Source organism: Prosopis cineraria, unplaced genomic scaffold (assembly GCF_029017545.1).
Source record: "Prosopis cineraria cultivar Desert tree isolate PC_DT_omini unplaced genomic scaffold, ASM2901754v1 PC1, whole genome shotgun sequence".
Taxonomy (NCBI): domain Eukaryota; kingdom Viridiplantae; phylum Streptophyta; class Magnoliopsida; order Fabales; family Fabaceae; genus Prosopis; species Prosopis cineraria.
In genome coordinates this window covers 46,824,701-46,848,079 of record NW_026555332.1, presented here as the reverse complement: position 1 = coordinate 46,848,079, position 23,379 = coordinate 46,824,701, and the positions used below count along the sequence as shown (strand labels likewise).

The window sequence follows — 23,379 nt, the reverse complement described above, 5'->3', positions numbered from 1 at the left end:
CTTATTCCCTTTCATTTATTTTATTTTTTATTCAAATTATCCAGAATAATTAGTGTTTTGAAATATGAATACATATCATGTTACTGTGACATCCATGTGGCATGTGATGCACTAACATTTGACAAATTCCAAGGGATTTGACCTGTGTGAGGGAACCGTGGCAGCTTTATTTACTACTTAATTATTTTTTAATAATATAATTAGATGCTTAATTCTTAGACAGCTGTTAAATCAAATGTTCATGGGTGATTACCGATACTGTTTTGAAAGAAAACGACTGCCCCCTAAGTTTTAGCATTATCCGAGTTCATTGAACACAAAATCATATATTGTAGCATTGACTATCATTTAACTTCCTGCAAAAGACGAGAGAATCATGATTTCACAAATGGATTGTTTGAGATAAATAAAAAAATGTATTTATAATTGTGAAGAGCTCTTCCATTGCTAAGTTGTAAAATGTACATGTCATCAAATAGGAAAGAATATATCAATTGATATACCTACAAAACAAAAACATCTCAAGCCACACCTTTTAAATTTCTTATCAGACTTTTCTCTATTTTCACTGTTTATATAAACAGGAACGGCTCCATCAACCTGGCTCTGTGTTTGCTCTTTTTGACAAGCCATCTTTAACTCAATGTTGGCAAAGTTTTTGGTCCAAATATTCTGGTCAAATTACTCCTTCTAACAAAGAAACTTATCTTTCTCTTTCGTTTATCCTTTTCCTTCTTTCCTTTTTTCATTTATTTCTTTCTTTTTAAAAGATAAAATTTTCTCTCAACTAATTTTAATTTAAAACATAAACAATTTAGTATATATTAATTTTTTATTTTATCTTTTATATTTATTAATTTAGATATTTGTGTAAATGTATCTTACTTATTATAGAGAGTGTATTGATAATTGAGACTAAACATAAAATAAAAAATAATATATATTTTTATAAAAATAAAAATTTATTGGTATATGCATTTTAAAAAATTATTTATATTTTGAAAGGAGTATTTCTTTGTTTCATGACCCCTCCCTTTTTTCCTCTCTCCCTCGTATGCCTTCTCAGTGATCTTGACTTTTTATCTCACTCTATCGTGCCCCCTCTCCTCTTCTTTTTCCTTTCTTCTCCGCACTCCCGCACTCTCTTTGTCCTTGTTTTCCCACTTCTTTTATTTTTATACTTCTTTTTCTTCTCTCCTCCCATGTCATCTCTCTCCTTTCCGTATACTCAACCACCATTAAAGAAAAATCGTGCACAATCCGATAAGAGAATGATCAGATCATGCAAACCTCCTCCTCGGACAATCGGCCCTTTTCTTCTCCATCAACAATCGCAACACACACCATGCCAAACCACCCGAAGAGGTATAGTTTCAGATCTGGTCATGGGTTTATCTTGTGTAGTTCGCCAAATCTGTTAGCATTGCACGTCGCTCTTTCTCACCATTCTTCGCATTCTCTGTTTAGACTCAGATAAGGACATTGTGTTCAGCCCTCTATTCTTCCTACGCGTTTAGTTCCGATAGTTCCAAACCTCTCCTTTTAATCTCTCTATTGCATATGCATTTTATAAGATTTATAACTTCCAGACGATTTCCAATGGTGGATCGAATTTCTAGTTATGAGATAGGGAAACTCATTCTTTGGATAAATTTCATGTAGTTGGTAACATTTTGATAACTCTGGAGCATTTGATTTAGGGACTAATTTACAACCTATTAGTAAATTATGGAACCTTCTCATGCATTGCTAAAAATTAATGACTTCTTGTTTACACCTTTTAATTGTGACATGTGCTATGCCAACTTACCTAATGGGGGGTGTGAAGTTCGCTTCATGTCAGTTATGATAGAAATAGGTAACGTATTATCATTCTCTCTCTCCTTTAATATCTATTATTGGTTATCTTTATTTCTCCCATCCTCTTCAATCTTCAGATAATGACACAGAGAAAATTACCTCTATTATTTCTTTTTCATTTTTCTCTTTAAAAAACAAGGGCAGAATATGATAGTTTTTTTTTTTTGTTTCTACGACAAAATCAGGAGCTCCCTGATACTCCAATTCTGTTTTAGATTTAATGGTATGCTTATATGCTAATGCAAACAAAAGTTTTGTTTAAAACGTAAAGGTGGTTGAACTTTTGCCACTCCTTTGTTTTTTTCGGTTTTGGAGATGAGCTGGGTAACATCCTTTTGTAGAGGTCGCCATTAGTGCCTAATTTTTTTACTTCCTTCTTTGGCTATTGGTTTCCATTTTTGGATGATTATTCAACTGTCACATATGTTGACATATGATTGTTTCCATAACAAATATATGGATATGCTTATTTACCTTTTTGAGAAAGATGGTAATTTGTCGATTTTTTGAATTGTTTGTTTCAATTTATCATCACCTTTTGTTTGGGATCAACACCGAACCACGTTGTTTATATTTGTAAATTGTTCATCATGTTGTTTATTTTGTTTGCAAACTGCCTGGAAGAAGAATTATATTGAATACCTGAACCCATAATCTAGAATAGAGAAATTTGAGAATCATCTGACATTATTAACTCATATCATTTATATACTTTGCCATTTTGGGATTTGTTTGGTTTCATCCCTGTCCATCTTCCTGAGTGCTCTGTTTGCGCAATGTGAAGTATAGTCAAAGTCAGACTGAATATTAATTGAATCTCATCTTCAAATCCCCTGTTCTATTATGATTTTGTGCTATCTCTCCTACCTTCTATCCATCTGGAAGTTGGATATGTTTCATCATCAAGGCTTAGATTCGCAGTCCACAAGTTCCTGGTGAGTGATTTTGTGTGTGTGTGTGTGTGTAGGGCCTTAAAAAGGTAAAAGATCCCATCAAAGATTCATAGTACATTTAGGGAGACATAATACTGTTTGCCAAATGCAAAATGCAGTTCATGTTATTAATTGATCCTAGTAGGATGAAGGGGATGAAATATTTTTAAATTAGTATAGCTCAGTGGAGCTTCCTATTTTCTTTGTATTTTCTTCTACCATGTTTTTCACAGCCTTTTCAATACAATGTCATGAGAAGCTCCAAAGCCATTTTTGAAGACGTCCCTCGACATAGGTCATTCTTGTACATCAACATGACGGGATTCTTGAAGCGCACAACACAATAACTTTTATTACGTCCGTTTTTTTGCTTTTGTTTCCCACTATGTTCACACTGATTCATGTTTTATAAATGGGTGCTGCTCTTTTTATGGGGTAAAGCACAAAGAGGGTGTACCAAGCAAATATCTTTTCACATGGCTAGCCTACAACAAAAAAAAAACAATCTTTTTTGTAATTTCTAAGTTTTAAATTTCAAATCTCCTTCTTTTTTCAAGTTTTGAAAAAATGTTGATATGAGCTATGTCAAATATCATTTCCACTTACCTTTTCTCCCTTCTTCTCACGATCTCTCTCTCTTTGCTCTCCATCCATCAAAAGTTTGAAACCATTGATTTTTTTCTTTTAATGGCCTCATTTTCTCTCACAAATCACAGTTCATCGACCCTTTTGTGATCTCAAAGGGGCTAATATGCATGGTGTGTATGAACTTTAAACATAAAAAATTCAAAATTGCTCTTTTTCTCTCAACTGGATTGAAAACCTTTTGTTTGGTCAAAAGGGTAGGACTCGATCTATCTATAACTTTATTTTGAATCAATTTGAATGCACGTGGTTTGTTACCTGCATAATACTACAAGAGTAGTATTTGTTTTGCCATGTAAATGATGGCATAGAAATTTCCTATAAACACAAAAGCAAAAACTTATAATACTTATCGGCCTGTAAGGGCTTGGGTCTTTAAACTTGATTTCTCATTTTTTATCTCTTTTTTAAGGGTTGGTTATTTGAAGGGTTCAAGGCTTTTGAAAAAATTTAAAAAAATTAAGCATTATCAATTAATTAAAATATTTAAAAATTAAAAAAATTAAAATTTTCATAATCTTTTAGAAATTAAATAACACACATTTAAAAGTCTAGTAATAAAATTTAAATCTTAGTTAAAAAATAGTTCATCTTTTATAAATACACAAACATAATAATTATAAAAAAATAAAAAATATTAAAAATTTTATACTATAAACTGATATTTATAAATTATATTAAATTAATTTTAGAATAAATTAAAATTAATAATAATACAATGATCAAGGCTTCAGGCAAGCAGGTTCTTGGCTTCAAACGTGTGTCACAAAAAAAAATTAATAATAATATAACAAGACTTAAAGGACTGTTTAGACCCGACCCCCTTTTGTATAGGGCTTATTAGAGCAAATCCTCAAGCCCGGTACTTTAAAAAATTATTTTTAAAATCCAAACTCATTTAAATAGAACCTCCAAACTCACCACTTATTTTTAGCTTTAGATAGCAGCCACAATAACTTCTTGGAGATGAGAAAAAAATTTATAGTTAAAAGGACAGTAAGAGATAAACATGAGGAGTACAAATTTTCACGATTTGAGGCTAAAGCATCTAGTCTATGATGGTCAACATGTTTAACTTTTGGTCATTCATAGATGTCGAAAAAATCACTGGCGGAACACCATGTTATATGACGTATTCTTTTTATAGTTTCGATTTCTTTCTAAGGCTTTTCATTTCATTTTTCCCTTGATCTATTTGTTTTCTTTCAGACCCCAAATAAATTCCATTTTTCCTCTTTTTAGGCTTGAAGGAAATGCCTAAAAATTCATAGTATGTGTTAAGTGCAAAGGGGTTTGTCAGACCCAAATTCAAGGGTTATATGAAAAGGGGTTTGCCTCAACAATTTTATGGTTCTCTTGATGCTTGCATGGTAAAGTGCAAATACAATTGTTTGTTGGAAGATTTTCTGGAGTTGCTGAAAGTTAGAGTTCTATTTAGTTGCTTTAATTATACTTTCGATTTCCATAGTATGTGTTCTATGCTATATTTTGTCTCAGGGCTTACATTATGCTTTTTGATTCTAAAAGTCCTCATTTTTAATTCCAAAGTAATTCCATTAAAGTGAAATATTTTCAGAGGGAAGTGAATTGTTTTGTGTGTGGTTCAAAATTTTTGCATGGTTACCTTGAGGGATTCTAAAATGTCCCCATTTTAAACTTTTTTTGTGTTACTTCATTATAGTTGGCCTAAAGATTTTTATGACTCTTATCCAAATATTTGAAGGCCTGGCAACCATAGAAGTATTTGAAGGAATGAAGTGGGAAGAAGATATTTAGGTTTGGTTGGGGTATTATCTTCTCCAGTTTGCATTGATTTTAGACCAGGAGCTGGAATTCATTACTAACGACAACAATGTGACCGGACTTTGTTAAAAAAGAAAGGTAAATTGTAAACTCAAAAGCAGGAGAGAGAAATACTAGTAGAAGATAGGTATGAAACACAATGAGTTCTTTTGCGGGTATTGTATTTTATTATTAGTTTCTATATAACTTGTGACTCTGCATTCCGTCCATGGATCAGGTAGGACAATGCTCTCTAACGTTAGCTTGCCAGAAGAACCTTGCTTTAAACCCCATGATCTCTGTAAGTTTGCACAAGTCCCATTGTTTATTTTTGTATTTCTATTTTAATTGTCTTAATTATGAAATATAATGTATGGATGTATATGGATTTTTTTAGTTAAGTTTGCTTCTTTGACTCTCTATTTTAGTTTAGAATATATATTTGTTTTGAGACCTCTGGCTCGTGCTTAGAGTTATAGAAAAAACAAGGTTTTAATGTCACACAAGCAAGTGTAAACCTTAAAGTCCATGCCAAAAGGTGAAAAAGTACATATTAGCCTTAACCAAAGTCTGCTAAAGTTGGAAAGGGTGAGAGGCAATTCTAAACTTGATTCCGACAACTTGAAAATGCAATTTTTGAACTTTAGCTTCTAAGATCATACTTTTGTTACCGCCAATATCTTTAGATCCTAATAGCCTATAAAATATCTGACCAGTAGTATACATGAATATTACAGGTACCTCTCGCACATGTCAAGAGGTGGAGTAAAAATAGGGCTTGGCCATATCACAAACCTTGAAAGATGTGTCCAAATGTGAAAAAGCAAGTACGAAAATTAGCTAAGTGGATACGAGTATAGGCTGCATTGAAAAGTAGAGTTGTTTTGAGAGGTTTTATAAAGCATTGCATTCAAATCTACGTCCTCAAACTATATTGATGTCAAGTACGTAATCAATGAACCCAGTGTGTCCCTGGAATTTAAAAAATAAAGTCTGATTGTATAAACCAAGTTACTTGAAAAATGCTGATGAGTAATGTGCTTGTATGGTGATATAGTATATAGTTTTAAGATGTTGAATTTAAATGAGGATATTTTTTACAACTTAATTTCATTCTATCAAATAAATCTGTATGATTAATTCAATGAAAAAATAGAAAGTGGACATAAGAGGAAATTAATCTGTCTGTATTATGGCAAGTGCTGGATCTTAATTATTTTTCTATGGCTACTAAATCACTACCACTGTGTTATATGTTGAGTGAGAGATATATGATAACTAATAATTAATAGGTGCTCGTAGGAAAAGCCGATGATTAGATGCAAGTGTTTTGTATTATTGTTCGGTGGGTGAGATGTCTACCACAGGGACTTAAAAGGCAAGCCATTGATTTTTTATTTTTTTTTTATTTTGTTTTGTTCTGGTGGGAAAGAGGTGTGGGGTACTGACGCGGCTTTACTGACACAGAGGAGAGTATAAGCAAAGGTATGAAATATTAGTAATGGTTGCCCTATAATACGTGTTGCGGTTGTTTCATTTATATCGTTTACTGTGCATTATATTACATGTAGAGGTATGAGATGCTTACTCTATCCTTGACAGTAGCTGACATGCTCTGATCTAACTTGTATTTAAAAGAAGAATGGATTACATTAATGATTTGTCTTATTGGAAATTGTACTTAATGATTAACACATTATAAACTGACGTGTGTTAATGCTCGTCCTTTCATACTCTTGAGAAAAGGAAAAAATGAGATGTATCAATGTGGAATAATTTTCTGAAGCTAAACTCCGCGGGAGACCTTAAAATCCCTATCAATTGATTATATATTGTTCAGCTAGTAAGATTTTACTTCTCCTTTTGATTGACATGTCTTTCTATGTTAATGTTCCCATGAATGTCTTCTAGATATACTTAACTACAAAAAAATTATGCTTAGATATATATTACTTATTCTCAACAGTTTTTCGATTAATGAAGTATTAGGATCAAAATTAGCTCCTGCATAAAACAGTATTCCATAGTGCAACCACAGCAAAGTTCTTTCATGTCTCAAGTATTGCTCTCTTTACAATGCATAATAATGATCAATAGATTTTTATATATCATTTTCCTACTTACATAATGAAATTGTGCATTGGTTTAAAAAAAGCGTGGGACTCACATTTTTGTAAGGTCATTGTAAAAGGTGTGTAAGGTCTCCCTTACTGGCTACTCTCACATTAATTGCGACAATCAAGGTAATCAAGAGATTCACTCCAAAATAATTAACAAATTTATAAGATTTATAAAAGTGAAATATCAAGTTTTCATGATTTAAATATACCCATATAAACATATTTACGAGAATCAGAGTAAAACAATCTTTACAGAAGCATGGGAATTCATTTGTATATATATATATATATATATATTATTTTTGCAAAAGAAGTTAAAAGTCACCATTTAGCCAAATAGTAAGATGCATCGCAACTCACTGCAGATGGCTGCGGCTCTTTAGCCTCTATGCCATGCACCACAAAGCATTATAACAAAATTTGATAGCTCTTAGAGCAAACTTTCAATACATCCTAAATATTCATCTGACGTCTAATTGAGGTGATCTAGATATCTATATAGAGCTTTCTCCTGACTTTATCTAATGGCACTGATTTCACAATCAAATCATTTTCAATCAAATATTGAACATCCTTTTTACAAAACTCCCTCCTTTTTCATAATATCATACAACTAGGGTGTCTATTTCCCAATACAAGTGCCAAAAGCCTATATTAATCTCTAGACTCTACCTAACAGACTATAGTGTGTACTCATTAACTTACTAGAATAATCAATAATCACTACTACAAAAATCTTTTTATAGCGATTAAAATGACTTTTTATAGCGGTTAAATAGGTGGTGTTGTTACAGGAGATGTAGAAAGTTAGACTTTCTACATGGGTTATACGACCGCTATATAAAAAATACATATTCTATGTCGGCTAACAATAACTGATGTAGAAAATAGTTCAATGATTCAAAAAATTAAAAAATGGAGCACTTTTTACACCGGTTGGGGTTCCAACCGCTGTAGAAGTCCACTTTCTACACCGGCTGGGTTCAAACCGCTATAGAAAGTAGACTTTCTACACCGGCTGGGTTCCAACTGCTATAAAAAATTGCTTTATTTTACACCAGTTTTTATATTAACCGAGGTAGAATATAGTTTTTACACCGATTATAGTAATAACCGCTGTTAAAAAGTATATTTTGTTTTAAAATAAACAACTATATTTTTAATTTACCCTACTCTGTACACAAAAATTACCACAGCCAAATTAGACAGCGCAATTTATTTACAATTTTGAATAGAAAATAAATAAACAACTAGCCAAAACTCAAAGTTATCTATAAACTATCTAAGAACTATATATTGAACTATCCAAAACATTGTGTCAATAAATGTTTTCAAAAGTTATCTATAACTAGCAAACTTCTTAAATTGTACAAAATTTTTACAAAACACACAAATTCTCCCCAAAATAAGTTGCCCAACGTATGCGATCAATTTCAGCTTCGGGGAATGGATCTGAATTGTCAAAACATTTAAAATATAATTTGTAAAAGAAACTTTTATGTACTCTTAAATAACATAATAAAATAAAACTCTTAAAAATATATTAACCTCTTTTGTAAATTCAGTCATACCCATGTGATAATGTTGAGCATATGTCTCATGACATATAGGCCGCACAAATTCATCCTACTAGTGTCTACGGCTCTGTATAAGAATAAATCATAAGAAATCAATAAAAAAATCTTAGTAATTGAACATATTCATAAGCTATAGCATTACCTTTGACTCGATCCATGTAGGATCTTGAGCTCATGTCCGTGCTTTTGCAAAGACCATATTTTGATATGTTTTCATTACTCTATGTTCAAGATCACCAAGTTAGTAACTAAATATTTAGTGTAAATTATATAAAATATTTTTGCACAAATATACTAACGCGTCTAGTTGTCTTCTTCATTTCCTTCCCAAGTTTGTTTGTAATGGAGGGAACATAAAAAGACAATAGTGTTGCTCTTCATTGAAAAAGAACAAACAAACTGCCAATGGTCCCTGTAAAATATGACGAGTTAAAGTAAATCTACATCAAAAAAACTATTAATTACAAATTGATCTTTTTTCTTCCTCTCTTCTTAACTTCACATATTTTCAGCTAGATAACCCTGAACTGGAGATTCTCTTTTCTGTTAGTCATTTTTCAAAAAAAGAATTTATTTAAATGTTGAAAGTGAAGTAACTAACTAATTAATTAATTAGATCATTAGACTGACCCAATTAAGTTAATTAACATTCAAGATCTTCATCAAAATGTATGTGTGGAGTGGAAGCTGACTCTGACAAAAACTCTAGCAAATCTCTTAATTCTCCTATCATTCCTTACCCACAACCTGTATTTCTCCAATCTTGAATTAGAATGAATGGCAATCTCGTTAGCTGTGAGCTACAATTAAAACACAAGATGATAATTAGTAATTTAACAATGATATTTCACTATATGCATAAATTAATTATGTACCTAAATACTTTCCCATATCTGGTCCTTCACATGTTCTGGCACATCAGACTAGTTCTTAAATACAATAGGGGGCTTGGCACGAGATAGGAGGCTAAGAAAACTAATAAACTTGGCCTTATGTTCCCCTATCGGATTCCATCTCCGATTAAATTGAATTGGTAACCTCTGCCCAGCACTCCTACTTAATGTCAAATCTCTCAATTGTGTGCCATGTCTACCTCTCCTCATAGACTGGCTCTCACTAGGGGTACCCTGACTTGAGTCATCACTAAGTAGCTGGCTAATAGTGGGCTGGCTTTAAGTGTCATCACCATGTTCACTCTGATACTCCATGTTCCTATTAATTCATATAGATTAAATTAATTAGAAAAATGAACAAATATAAGATAGTTAGAAACATAATATAAATTTAATTGAATTTAGGAAACATACTTTAATTGAAAAACTAAATTCATATAGGGATATTCTCCCATATCCCTTCATGGTGATCATTTCTTATAGCATGTTCGTCATCTACTTCATCTACTACATTCAAAATTTGTAGCCTTGATGAGAAAGTAGGGGTTTCAGAAATATCGAAGCTTGATTCTTAATTATCATCACTATCAATCACCATTTTTTCCTTTCAGTGCTATTGACCAATTTTTATTTTCTGGATCTGTCACATAAAAAAACTTGTTTAGCTTGGTCTGCCATGATAAATGGCTCATCCCCATAAGTTAGTTTTTTAATATCAACCATTGTAAATCCTAACTTATTATCATAAACACTGTTGATGTCAACCCATTTGCATTTGAAAACAGGAACTCTAAATTTTGTATAATCAACCTCCCAAATCTCTTCAATAACCCCAAAATAAGTCCTTGCTGCTAGTTTAGGTTTCTTATCTTTTGAGCTAGAGAAGTGAACGACTTCAACCACTATCATAACCCCAATATTTTGCACTGTGCTCTTTTCATCCAAGGACTTTGTGTAAAAAGAATACCCATTAATATCATGCGCACTCCAACATATAACATCAAAGTTAGGACCTCCTGCCAACCATTTAATTGTATCAGAAACGCTACTTTCATTCAAAACTTTCTGCTTGAACCAATCTACAAAAGTCTTATTATGCTCTTTTAACAACCTTTATTCAGTCATTCTTATTCGATAATTTTCTGCCTTTAGAAGTTTTTTGTGAAAAGAAATGTATTCTTTAACTTCATTAATATTATTTAAGATATATAAATGTACTTCTTGTAATTCATCATGACTCATGCTCTTTACTGATACTCCACGTGTGCCTTGACCTAATTGCCTCTTCTCACGACGAGATTTAGGAAGTTCAATTGATTCTGTACTTGACAAGTAATTAGAACAAAATTTCATGGTTCCTTCAGTAACATATTTTTCAACTATCGATGCTTCAGGTCAATATGCACCGCTGTAGAAAACTATTTTTCTACAGCTGGTGGAAGCCACCCGCTGTAGAAAATCGTATGTCTACAGCGGGTGTCCATGTACATGCTGTAGAAAGTATTTTTAACAGTGATTGCCTTTTTACCCAGTGTAAAAACTATAATACGCGTTGTCAAAATTACAAAAATGTCACCGCCTTAACTTTCTTCATCGTTTGCCTTTCAACCGATGTAAAAAGTGCCCCTTGAATTTCATATTTTGTACTAGTAAATACATATACCGCTTGCACAGTATAACTTAAATATATCACTTTTGTAACATCCAAAAAATTCTAACCTTGGTTTATTAACCTAATTAGGGTAATTAGTGAATTAATGAGGTGTGTGGTTGGAGGGGCTTAACTTGGCATAATTGTTATGATTTCAACCCTAGAAGTAGGCCCGGATCAATAGCGGGTCACCCGGGCAAGGAAAGAGGAAGGAAAGTTAAGCATTGTTTTCTATGCCACACACCGTGACGTGTGGTTGGTCCGCCGCGACATACAAAGACAAATTTAAATGTAATGAGCTCCTTTGTGCCATGTACCATGGTGAAAGACAACGTGTGCCACAATGCACTACCAAAAATTAGATATATCTGATTCATTCTGCACGTGAAAACAAAAGAGAAAAGGAAGAGGAAAACAAAGAAAATGTTGAGGCTCTGCTAGGGCACGCATATTGGCTTTCATTGTTGACATCTTAAAGCTCTCAAACACTCAAGGTAGGTAATCTAAGTCTCATTCTTCCTTTCTCTCCCTCATTTATGATTATTTATGATAGGGTTTGAGTTGGGAGATGGATTTTTAGTTCATAGGAGCATGAATCTAATTCTATTGGTTAAAATGAGTATAATGAAAGTTGTTTAATGTATTAGAACACCACATTGATGATTTTGAAAGTGATTGGTTTATGGGAGCATTTATTATTTGAAAATTGATATTTATGATGTAGTTCGAAGAGGTTTATGTGCATTAATGATGGTTTGAGGTGTTATTAATGATAATGTGCATTAATAAAATTTAATGAGCCCATTGGGTACAAATGGGTAGTAATTATGAGTTAATAAAAAAAATAAAATGTGTGGAGTTATATGTTGGTAAAGCTTCAAGAGTTAGACAATGATGAATTCTTATGGTATGGATGTAAATAGGTTTGTTTTTAGCACCATTTGAGCTTGTTGAAGCTTTAAGAAATTGATATAGTGAAAGGTAAACCTTTGACCTCTCAAAGGTTTGAGATAACCGGGGAAAACTTGATTTTTATGGTTGAATATTAATTGTATTTTGTGAAATATGATGAATGATTTAAATGTATGATGCATGTTGGCAATGTTTGACTTGTGAAATGATTTTGGGAAAGAACATGTTGATTTATGCTACTTATTTGTGATTTAAAAGTTTACTTATAGCATGTTACAAAAGTGAAGATTTGTGGTATATAATATGTTGAATGCGTGGAGTGATTTAAATGAGTATGTGAGATTGTTTGCCATGAATTTATTATTGACATGTATAATATATGAGAATTGTGCATAGCATGATCATTGACGGGAGTTCGCCTAAGAAGAGGAGTAGATTAGTTAAAATTCACGTGGTATTGGCAGTGATCGTTGGAATCAGGAACTAGCCTTGGCACCAACCGTTGAAATTGAGAGGTAGGCCTTGTTCCATAGTTGATTTGAGACTGTCTCACTTGTTTTATAAGGGACTTAAATCTAACTAACCTCCACCGGTTCATAAGGAGGCTAGATTAGGGGTACGATACTCTATAATTGTTAGTATTGAAGGAAATCAAATTACATAAGTGAGTGAGTTCACCCTAGCCTAGTAGCTCCTCACAAGTAGAAGGCTGGGTTAGTTCATGAAGGACGTAGCCACGTGATAGCCACCGATTTTGTATCGGAGGTAACAGGAGGATATAAGGTTGACATCTGATCATGCATATAAGTCCAGCAACATAGTTATTAGTTTTATGGTTCGACATGTGTTGAGGGTGCATGGTTGTTATTTTTGTGACCCTGTGTTATGTTTTTGTGAAATAACATGATAAAATATTTTATGCCAAGCTCGATCACATGGTTGTTAGTTTTATGAACCGTGGTTGAGTGTTATGTGATATATGTGTTTATTTGCCTAATTGTATCTAATTACAATTGATATGCAACTATATGGGTTAAGTAAAACTTGGTTACTGAATAGTTGCACTCATCTTTTAATTCTTAATATTTTCAGGACTTAGCTCATCGAATCTATGCCTGGGAAAACATACAAAGGCTTAAGATTTGTAGAGTAATTCTCTATATGCCTCTTTTTGTTACTTCCATGTGTATTTATTAATGTAATTGTCAACTAGGACTAATTGACATGATTTATGCACTACTTGCATGATTTTATGTATAACTAGTGTATTTTGTGCCCTGGGTGAGTGCATTTTGGTTGTGAACCCATGGATAAGGCCAAAATACTTGTGCAAGTAGAAATATATGTATTTTGAGAAATTTGGAATGAAACTGATGATTTTGTGTAACATTTCCTCCCCCTTTTATATTTTGTGAAAATCGAGGTTGAGTAGTGATTTTAAGAGATAAGTGTTTTTGATTATGTGTGGTGCATTACATAAGTCCACAAGAGTCCATTGAGTGTGGTCGGATGGTTGGTGTAAGCTATTGGCACGTGTGGTTGAGTTGGGATACCCCATTTTTGAGATTTTGTGAAAAAGTGGTCAAAATGAGTTTTGGTATCTAACTTTTTATAGAAAATGAATTTGAGTATAAAACCAATGCCATTAGCTAGAGCTAGGAGAAAGCTTCATGTAGACACTGAAACCACCTTAATCAGATGTCAAACGGAGATTTGGGACGCATCAGAATTTTGTACCCTGTACTGTCATATGACAACACTGATTTGTCAAATTTCGTGCAATGCACTGCGGTACACGACACCTCACGCCGTGACACATGGCACAGAGGAGACACGCCGCAGTGCACATAAGCCACGACGCATGAGACACTTTTTGCATAAAATCTGTTTTTGAGTTTTAAAACTCATTATTTAGGTTCCAATTGATTTTCAAGCTTCCGCTTTACTTTCAAAACTTTGATTGGGATTTATTAAATTATATTTGAGATTTAAATTGCTAAGATTGGGATTTTATTAAAAGAATTTTGAGAAAATCCTTTTATAAAACTTTAACACTTGGTAATCCTTTAAGGGCTAAATCCTATATTACCATGATTTGGTGTTAATTGTGGTTTAATCTCTGGGAGGGTACAACTTTCCATTCTCAACCCCTTAGTATCAACAAATGAGGGAGATCTAGCATTGCATATAACATCATATCCATGCTCAAATAGAAATTATAATTCATTTCAACACTCACACTAAATTTAGGCCCTATAGAAAGTTTACTTAGGATTACACAATAATTTCAGGGTGCCAAGATACAACAAATTAGTCATGTAAATCATGAAGCCCAAGTAATTATCAAAACATATCACTAGTTGGCAATATCAAACTCAATACACATACTTTAACCTAAGGGAGGAGGATTTACAATAGGAACGACTGATTCCTAAACCTTCGCAATTTTTTCCTTTTTGACAAATATCTCAATTTCACATATAACTCATGTTATTTCATATAAATCATCACAATCTTATCTCTCCATAAGTAAAAATCACAAGGCACTTTGCTTTAATACTAACAACCATGTGATAATGGTCAAATTGATTATACAAGGCTCATTGTCACAATAATAACAACCATGTGATAATGGCCAACTCAAATATCATGACTTATCATAAACTTACTAACCATGTGATATGTTGGATAATATGCATGATCGAACCAATCTTATATCCTCCTTATAACTTCCAATTGAAACCATGAGCTATTAATTAAATAGAACTCTATCCATATGAATGAACTACTTAATCTTGCCAATTGCGAGAAGCAACCTAGTTAAGGTCACTACCTTACTTTTAGACCATGGCTTCCCCCATTTTCAAATTCCTAGGGTGTCATAAACCTTAAGTTAGTCTTCTCAACAAATAAGTGGAGATAGCTAGATCCAAGTCCCTCGACAGATTATGAGACAGTCTCTCGACAAATAGTATAATAGTGGCTACTTCCTGATCCCAACTGTAGGTATTCAAGCTAGCTTTTGATTCAACGATAAGTAGCCAATACAAAGTGGATTTTTATCACTACTCCTCTCCCTGGACAAACTCCCACTAATACGATCATGCATTCACTCATACTCACATATAAGATGTTATTGATTTACCTTAATAAGCTTATTTATAGATTTTCATCAAGCTTTAACATGTGAGCATCATATATGAATACACATCATTCTATCATAGTGATCAACACATACCTTCACATATCATCATACATGCATTTCACCCCCCACAAACACACAGAGAGAGAGATATATATATCATTTCACATTTCCTAATTCTCCTATCACAATCATCATTATTCATTATGTCATTATAAATTTCTCATTATCATGACACAATATATGATTTTTTTCATTTTATCATCACATCATAATTTATAAAATTATTATAGCCTCAATTGTATTTTACAACACATGTTACATAACAATTCAAGTCAATTAACACATAATTACATAAAGTGGATTAATTTCTTTGGTTATCTCAAACCTTAAGTGGTTAAATACTTGCCCCTCAATAAATGCTTTCAGAGCTTGATCTCAAGCTTAATTTTGTGCCAGGGACGATTAATTTACAATTAATCAAGTTCACAATTATCAATATCACTATTTACAATCTCTAAACTTCCTATTTCAACATGTTAACTACTAAATAATGCTAATCTCTAAGAGTTTACTCCCGACTAATGGGTACATTATCTCCCATAAATTATAATTAACTCATGAACTTGAGTAATATTGATTTCAACATCCACCAGTCTAAAATCACTATTTATATAATTTTCAACTTCCTATTTCAACATAAAAGTGTCCAACACTCTCATTTCTAGCATTTAGACTCAGCCATTGGGTTCATTAACTCATTGTAGCTTTCATCAGCTTTATCAAACTCTCAACCATCATTAATGGTGCCTAACAAACTTCAACTTCTCCATTTATTCTAAATTTTTAGGCATTAATGCCCTCCCTACTATCAAAACTTGTAAACTCATAAATCTTAAGTTTAGATACCTCAAAGAACTCCTATTAACTCTATTTAAGACAATGGATTCAAACCCACAGTCTCTATGGATCGAAAATCATTTCCCTAATACAAATACTAACTCAAAAATATGTAAAAATGGAAGAAAAAGGAACAAGGGCTTGAGAAACTTACATCAAGTGATTGGAAGCTCCAAAATGCTTCCAAGTCTTCATGAAGTCAAGCCCTAGTAGAGTTTGAGGTGTTCTCCATCTCCTTCTGTCTATCTCCTTCTTTTCTATCTCTATTTTCACATTTGATCTTTGACTTATTACTGTCAAATTTTGTTTGTGTGCCCCGGCACCTATCCCTATGCGCTGAAACATTTGACACAGAAAGGGTTCCTTCATGTTTCTATGACTTGTGCACTACGGCATATGGCACCGAGCCATTTTTTCTTATTTTTCTCCCATTTTGAGGTCCTAGTAACCCGACCTCACTTCAAACCTACATCTAGGGCTAAAAGCACAGTCTAAAACACTTGTTAGTCCTCTCTATCCACGCACCACACTAATCTCATTGAATTATCCTTAATTAATCTAATTAACAGGAGGTTAGATTTATAGGAACTCTCTTGAAGTTATACAAATAGCTGAAGGCGACTACAATCCTCTTTATCAGCATAATGACCTCGTAAAGAAAGTTCATGGATTGTTGAGAAGACACTACGAAGTCATTGCTCGTCACATCAATAGGAATGGAAACTCTGTGCCTAATTTGCCAAACTCGCACTGAATGGCTAGCCAGGCTGTACTAGAGTCTTTTCTCCTTCTCCTGAAGTTTTTTCTTCATTGTTAGTCAATTGTAATAATGCTCCCCAGCCATAGACTAGCTGCATTTTTTATCAAAAAAAAGAAGAAGAAAAAGAAGAAGAAGAAAGGATGAACTTGTGCATTGATGTTTTTAATTGTAGTGCTTAATTGTAGCATGGAATATAGTATCTGCAGGCATTACATTGCCAACTTAATTCTTAATGGGAGGATCAACTTTTTTGCTTAAATTAAAGTCAAAACCATACATTTGGAATTTTGATCGATTTTCATCTTCGTTTTGAAAGTGTGTAGTGGTGGATAGGTTTTTATTGAAGTTGTATCAAAATGATATTAATGGCTCTTTCAGTTTTGCAGAATATAATTTTATTATTTGTTTCGGTAGCCTGAGGGAGTGTTTTGTCTCTCTGTTTGTTATCTCGGATTGATATTAATAATTGATGTTATCTCAAATTTTACACAACATACTTATATAACTATCAATCATAATGTCAAATATTTTTCATACCATTTTTTTATATTTTTTTCGTAATTCCCTTTTTTTCCACATCTAAAGTTCTGTTTTAAATTTAGTTTCTTCATATCCAAAGGCTTTGTAAATATAATAATATGATTTAGATGTCTATTAGCGATTATTATTGTGATTTTTTATACTATCTATTTATAAAATTATTAAATTGAGTATAATAAAAGTGTATGCTTCCGTGCATCAAACCCGAGGTAAATGCGTAAGGCTGGATGTAATAGAAACAAGTGAACGAAGGCCGAGAGAATGGATTCACCAGCCATAGCGCACTTTCGGTATCTTCACCTCTTTCTCTTTAGCTTTGAGCGAAAACTGGACACTTCATTCAAAAAATAATGTGTACAAAAGGGTATGAAACTACAGATAAACTAAAAAGCAAAAATTCCAAAACCAACCAAATTAAAAATTGGAGGTTGGTCATACAAGTTAAAATCATTTGTAAGACTAAAAGCTAATTTGGCAAGGTAATTAGCCATCATATTTTCTTCTCTATACAAGAAATGGAACTGGACATCCAAATCACTACTCAAGTTTTTTAATTAAATCAATATGCGTTAGAAAGGATGATGATTACGATTATCTGTTGTGATAATAGAAATGCATTTACACAATCACATAAAAGATCTCTGCAATCTTAAAACCTTTCTACTGACTAATTTTAAAACCTTTGAAGAAACCGTAAATTTTTGAAACAGAAAGTGGAATTAAATCAGTATTTTCACTTTGAATAAAGCATTATTCACTTGCACGACAAGCTGGCTTGAGACTTGAGAGCAAGAAGAACAAGTGACTTTGGTGGCCTAATGGAGAGATTAGCAGAAGCGTTGATGAAAAGCCAACCTCCTTTTTCCAGCAAACGGGTGGATAAATGTACTAGCGCTTGAAGCGATGACAAAAACAAATTTAATTTCAACGCAAAATTACAATATTCTCTTGACATTAAGCAAACTAGAACAACCAACTTTAATGTCCAGGTTGATTTGCTTGAGGCCATCATCACCAAACTAACAAACCAACCGTTTATAACTGCACATATACGAGGATATGAAAGGAAACCATCTCCACAAGGCAGAAGCTGAAGAATTAACAGATAGGAAGAGGAGCACCATTCCACTCGCCAAGGCATTCCAGAAGAGGGTCAATGACCTTGCCCTGACATAATGCAGTGAACACCTTGTCACACTCCTCGCCCGGTGAGATCACCCTCTCTCCTGTTAGCAACTGAGTTCCAAGCTCCTCTCTCACAAACTTGTACAGAGGGTATGATCTGCATTCCTTGATCCTGTTTGGAATTGCAGAATTGCCGGTCTCATATGCGACTCTTGCACTTTCCACTTCCTTCGGCAAGACGCTCTTCAACTCCTCCTCGAAAGTTCCGATCTTTTGGAAGATTGATGTGCTTGGATTCTTCTCATCTTCGGCATTTGCCAGTGCATGGTCCACGAGAACTTGCCTGAGTTTCTGCATCAACGGGTAAATAGCGCTGCAGGGATCGTCAGCGTAAGCAAACACGTGCTCCCTGTCTACAACCTTCAGTAAATCCTTCTCACAGAATCTTGAAGGATGGAGTTCTCCGTTCACACCCGTGGTCAGAGTTCTCTTGGCAACTTGGCTGACGGTGTTCTTCACTGTGTTCTTTAAGTTCTCCTCCAGGTGCCTCAAGTCAATTGCTTGGCAGAGTGCAACCAAAAACGTGGAAGACATGAGCTTTAAGATCTCAATGGCTTCGTTTGTTTTCCTAGACGAGATCAAACCCAGAGAGTTCACATCCTGGTTGTGTTGCTCTGCACTCTGGACGTGGCTTGTTACAGGATTGGCGAGATATTGAAGTTCAGAGCAGTAAGAAGCCATGGCGATTTCAGCCCCCTTGAAACCATAATCCAAGCTGGGGTTTCTGCTGGCGGTGAGGTTGGAAGGCAGACCGTTGTTGTAGAAGTCATTGACGAGCTCAGAGAATTGAGCAAACATGAGTTTACCGATGGAAGCAATAGCCAGACGTGTGTTGTCCATGGAGACTCCGATTGGGGTGCCCTGGAAGTTTCCACCATGCAGAGCCTTGTTCCTAGAAACGTCAATCAAGGGGTTGTCGTTCACAGAGTTGATCTCTCTCTCGATTGACTTGGTGGAGAATCTGATAACTTCAACGAGAGGGCCGAGCCACTGGGGTGAAGTTCGAAGGGCATAGCGATCTTGTTTAGGCTTCTGCAGGGGATCCATCTCGTGCAACTTCTTGGCTGCTTTAACGTAGGAGCTTCCGTCCAAAATGTGCTCCATGATAGCAGCAGCCTCAATCTGGCCAGGGTGGTGCTTCAATTTATGGGTCAAATGGTCTGTAAATTCAGGCTTCCCTTGCATGACCTCGGCGAAAATAGCCGAAAGAACTTCAGCGAGCACGGCCAGAACGTTAGCCTCAAAGAGAACCATGGAAGCCAAGCCAGAACCAACGGCGGTACCGTTTACAAGAGCAAGCCCTTCCTTAGGCTGCAATTCGAAGAACTCGGACTCGATGCCTGCCAATTGAAACGCTTCCTTGGGATTAAGGGCTTCTCCGTTGGGTCCGACAGCTTTGGAGTTAGGTCTGCCGGTGAGTAAACCGGCGATGTAAGAAAGAGGGACGAGATCGCCGGACGCTGTGATGGTACCGCGAAGTGGCAAGCATGGGGTGATGTTGTGGTTGAGGAACTTGGTGATGGCTTCTAGGATTTCGAATCGGATGCCAGAGTATCCTTGGAGAAGAGTGTTAATTCTGACTAGCATGGCTGCTCTCGTGGCCGAGTGTGGCAGAGTCTGGCAAGATTCTGTGCCATTGCCGAATATTCCGGCATTCAAAAACCTGAAATACGAAGCACGCAAGGATCAGAAATCATATTCATATGGTATTACCCTTCATTTCGAATTGATTAGGAGATTAACTGCCAGACAAGTAAAAATCTTCCCCAAGAGAAGTCAACGGCCACAGACAAAATCACAAAAAAGAATGTCTATGATCACATCAATAATTTGGTTAAGAATTAAGATGCGACATCGAGTGACCAACCAACCCAGTCATGTTCGGAGACCGACCTGGCGTGCAAACCGGGGATGCATGTTCTAATATGCTTGCCTAATTCATAACGCTTCCCAGCTTCCCGCTAAAAGTTACTTGTGTCCGTATTACCGTCTTCTATTTATAGCTACCTACCTCCGTTTTATTTTACTTCTTTTTATTGTTATTATTTTGTCATATTTTTTACTTCTTTTTAATATCAAAATATATATATATATATATATACTGGTCGTTAGTTTTCGAAAATTATAATTTAGAAGCACAACTTAAAATGATTTGACAGTTTAAATTTTAAGTTTGAACCACATAAAAGCTTAAACTATTTGCTCAAAAACAAATTGCACATCATATTACAAAATTCATCTATTGTTTTTTTTACTATACTCTATTTTTTCTTAATATTTGTTCATAATTTTTTAAGAAATGATATATTGAAGTTATATTTATTTCCTCAGAATATTTAATTGAAAAACCTTTTTGATAATTTTTCCTTAAAATATTTTTTTAACGAAATTGGTATAGAGCTTCTTTTGTTTAAAATAAATATATCAATTACAATTAGATTGTTAAATAGAAATTTACATTTTAAATTTCTTTACACTCTTTGTTTGACATAAATCATTCATAAACGATCATTCCTTATTTTTCAAAATTAATTTATTACCCAAAAACCCAACCTCACTGCTATATATATATATATAAGGAGAATCTATATTAAATACTAATAAGAAGTAATTAAGTTATCTACCCTTGTATGGATTAGGTAGGTTTTAACTATTTTTGTCTCTGTTTTGGAAGTATGCCGTCCCCCAGAATTTTAACACGTCACCATGAAAAGAAATACGATGACAAAACTGAACGCGGATCTGATGGTGAATTCATGATCAGGCAGGAGTAGAGAGAAACCGTACCTGATGAGCTCTTTCTGGAGAGCAGCGCCTTGCTTTGTTCTCCTGTGAGAGGTGGCCCCGAATCCGGTGGTTACACCATAGCTATCGGTTCCCTTGTTCATGCTGTCCATGACCCAATCGCTGCTGGCCTTAACGCCGGCCCTGGCCGACTCCGACAGCTCCACCTTCACGCCCTGGTCATGCGCGGCAATGGCAGCCACCTGAGAGATGGTGAGAGTCTCGCCGCCAAGCCTGACCACCGGCTTCCGGTACTCGGCCACCATACGCTTCACCTCGTCCAAGTGGCTTCCCTTGAGGGACTCGGCGGCGACGCCCCAGTTGAGCGGATCAGCGGTGCCATTAGCCAAGCAGAAGGAGCCATTCTGATGGTGAACGTTAGCCTTGGCGATGGACTCCATGAGTATAACGATGTAGCGGGTAACGTGAGGAGAATGAGGTGGGATCAGATTGAGCGACAGAGAGGTTAGCTGAAGATGATGATCAGGGAAAAAGGGAGAGAAGGAGGAAATCTTGCGGGAGAAGGTTGGGATTTCCTGAGAGGAAGAGTGGAGAGAAAGTTGAGTTATATAAGAGAAGCTGATAAGGTGAGAGCGTGCTCTGGGTAGGTGGGCATAAGAGTGGCAGAAAGCCACAAGGAAGGGGGTTGGTGGTTGGGAATCTTTCTCTGCTGTCCGATCCTCAACAAGTGATCGCACGGCCACTGTGTTGCAACGTGGAACCACAGTGTCGCATAATAAAATTGTCATTGGTGGGTAGCTGGGTGCTTTGTCAGTGCAATTGGACGACGCAAGAGTAGGTGAGTAACTAACAAGGACAATATTTCGCATTTGGAGACGGGAACGACGCACCAAATTGAACCGGTAAACTCTTGGTGCTCGTCTCAGGTTCATGGGCACTTGAGACCTCATCACTCGGAGATTTCATCCCAAATTTTACTTTGACATAAAATAATCCTGTTGTTTATTTTAAATTTATGTTTAAATATTGTTAGTATTTTGTATATTTAAATAAAAATTTTAATATTAAATTTGAAATATCTTCAAAACACATCAAGAGAATAAAACATCATGATGCTCATCAACTTACAAGAATTTGTATGTGCAAAAAAAGAAGAAATTATAGAAATTATAAATTTAAATAAATATATTTATCATCAATTAGGATAGTACAGATTTAGTTTGGACAATCTAATTTAATATCAATTTTTTTATAATTTTTATAAATTAATTATTTAAATATACTTTAAACAATGCAGCTTTACTTTGGATGGCCACATTTAATATTAAAAATTTCTCAATCTTTACTCTAAACAATTCATATTTAATATTAAATTTTTTATTTTTTAAATATACATAATATTAAAAATACCTAAAAATCAATTTAAAGTGAACAATATGAATTATTTCATGTCAGAATATAGGGTTGGGATGAGCTCTCGATACTCATTAGCCTAGTGAGCACTGGGTTAGGATCCTCTTCTGTCGGCACTGTTAAAAAAAAAAGAAAGAAAGAAAGCTATACATGGTGCCTCTAATGTAACGATTATTAAAAAACCCACTGTATAATTAAAAGCAGGATTCATAAAGAGAAACTATGTAATGATTATTCACCGTCATATAATTGTGAGACTATATAATGATTATTTCAAAGGACATTATGCAGTCTCTTTTTTTTAAAAAAAAAAACATATTCT

The 23,379-nt window shown here is 34.4% G+C and overlaps 1 protein-coding gene and 1 long non-coding RNA gene across 2 annotated transcripts; one reads left to right on the top strand and one right to left on the bottom strand.

Moving 5' to 3' along the window:
- Window positions 1-3,267: 3,267 nt before the first annotated feature.
- LOC129295855 (uncharacterized) lies at window positions 3,268-6,867 on the top strand. Its single transcript, XR_008589654.1, has 3 exons — window positions 3,268-5,367; window positions 5,458-5,520; window positions 6,652-6,867. It is a non-coding gene; the product is annotated as an uncharacterized LOC129295855 (long non-coding RNA).
- Window positions 6,868-18,609: 11,742 nt separating this feature from the next.
- Window positions 18,610-22,224, bottom strand: LOC129304348 (phenylalanine ammonia-lyase 1). Its single transcript, XM_054943975.1, has 2 exons — window positions 21,687-22,224; window positions 18,610-20,562 (listed from the first exon to the last, which is right to left on the bottom strand). The coding sequence occupies exons 1-2, from the start codon at window positions 22,082-22,084 to the stop codon at window positions 18,813-18,815; spliced, it is 2,148 nt and encodes a 715-aa protein (XP_054799950.1). The 5' UTR covers window positions 22,085-22,224; the 3' UTR covers window positions 18,610-18,812.
- Between the last annotated feature and the right edge of the window lie 1,155 nt (window positions 22,225-23,379).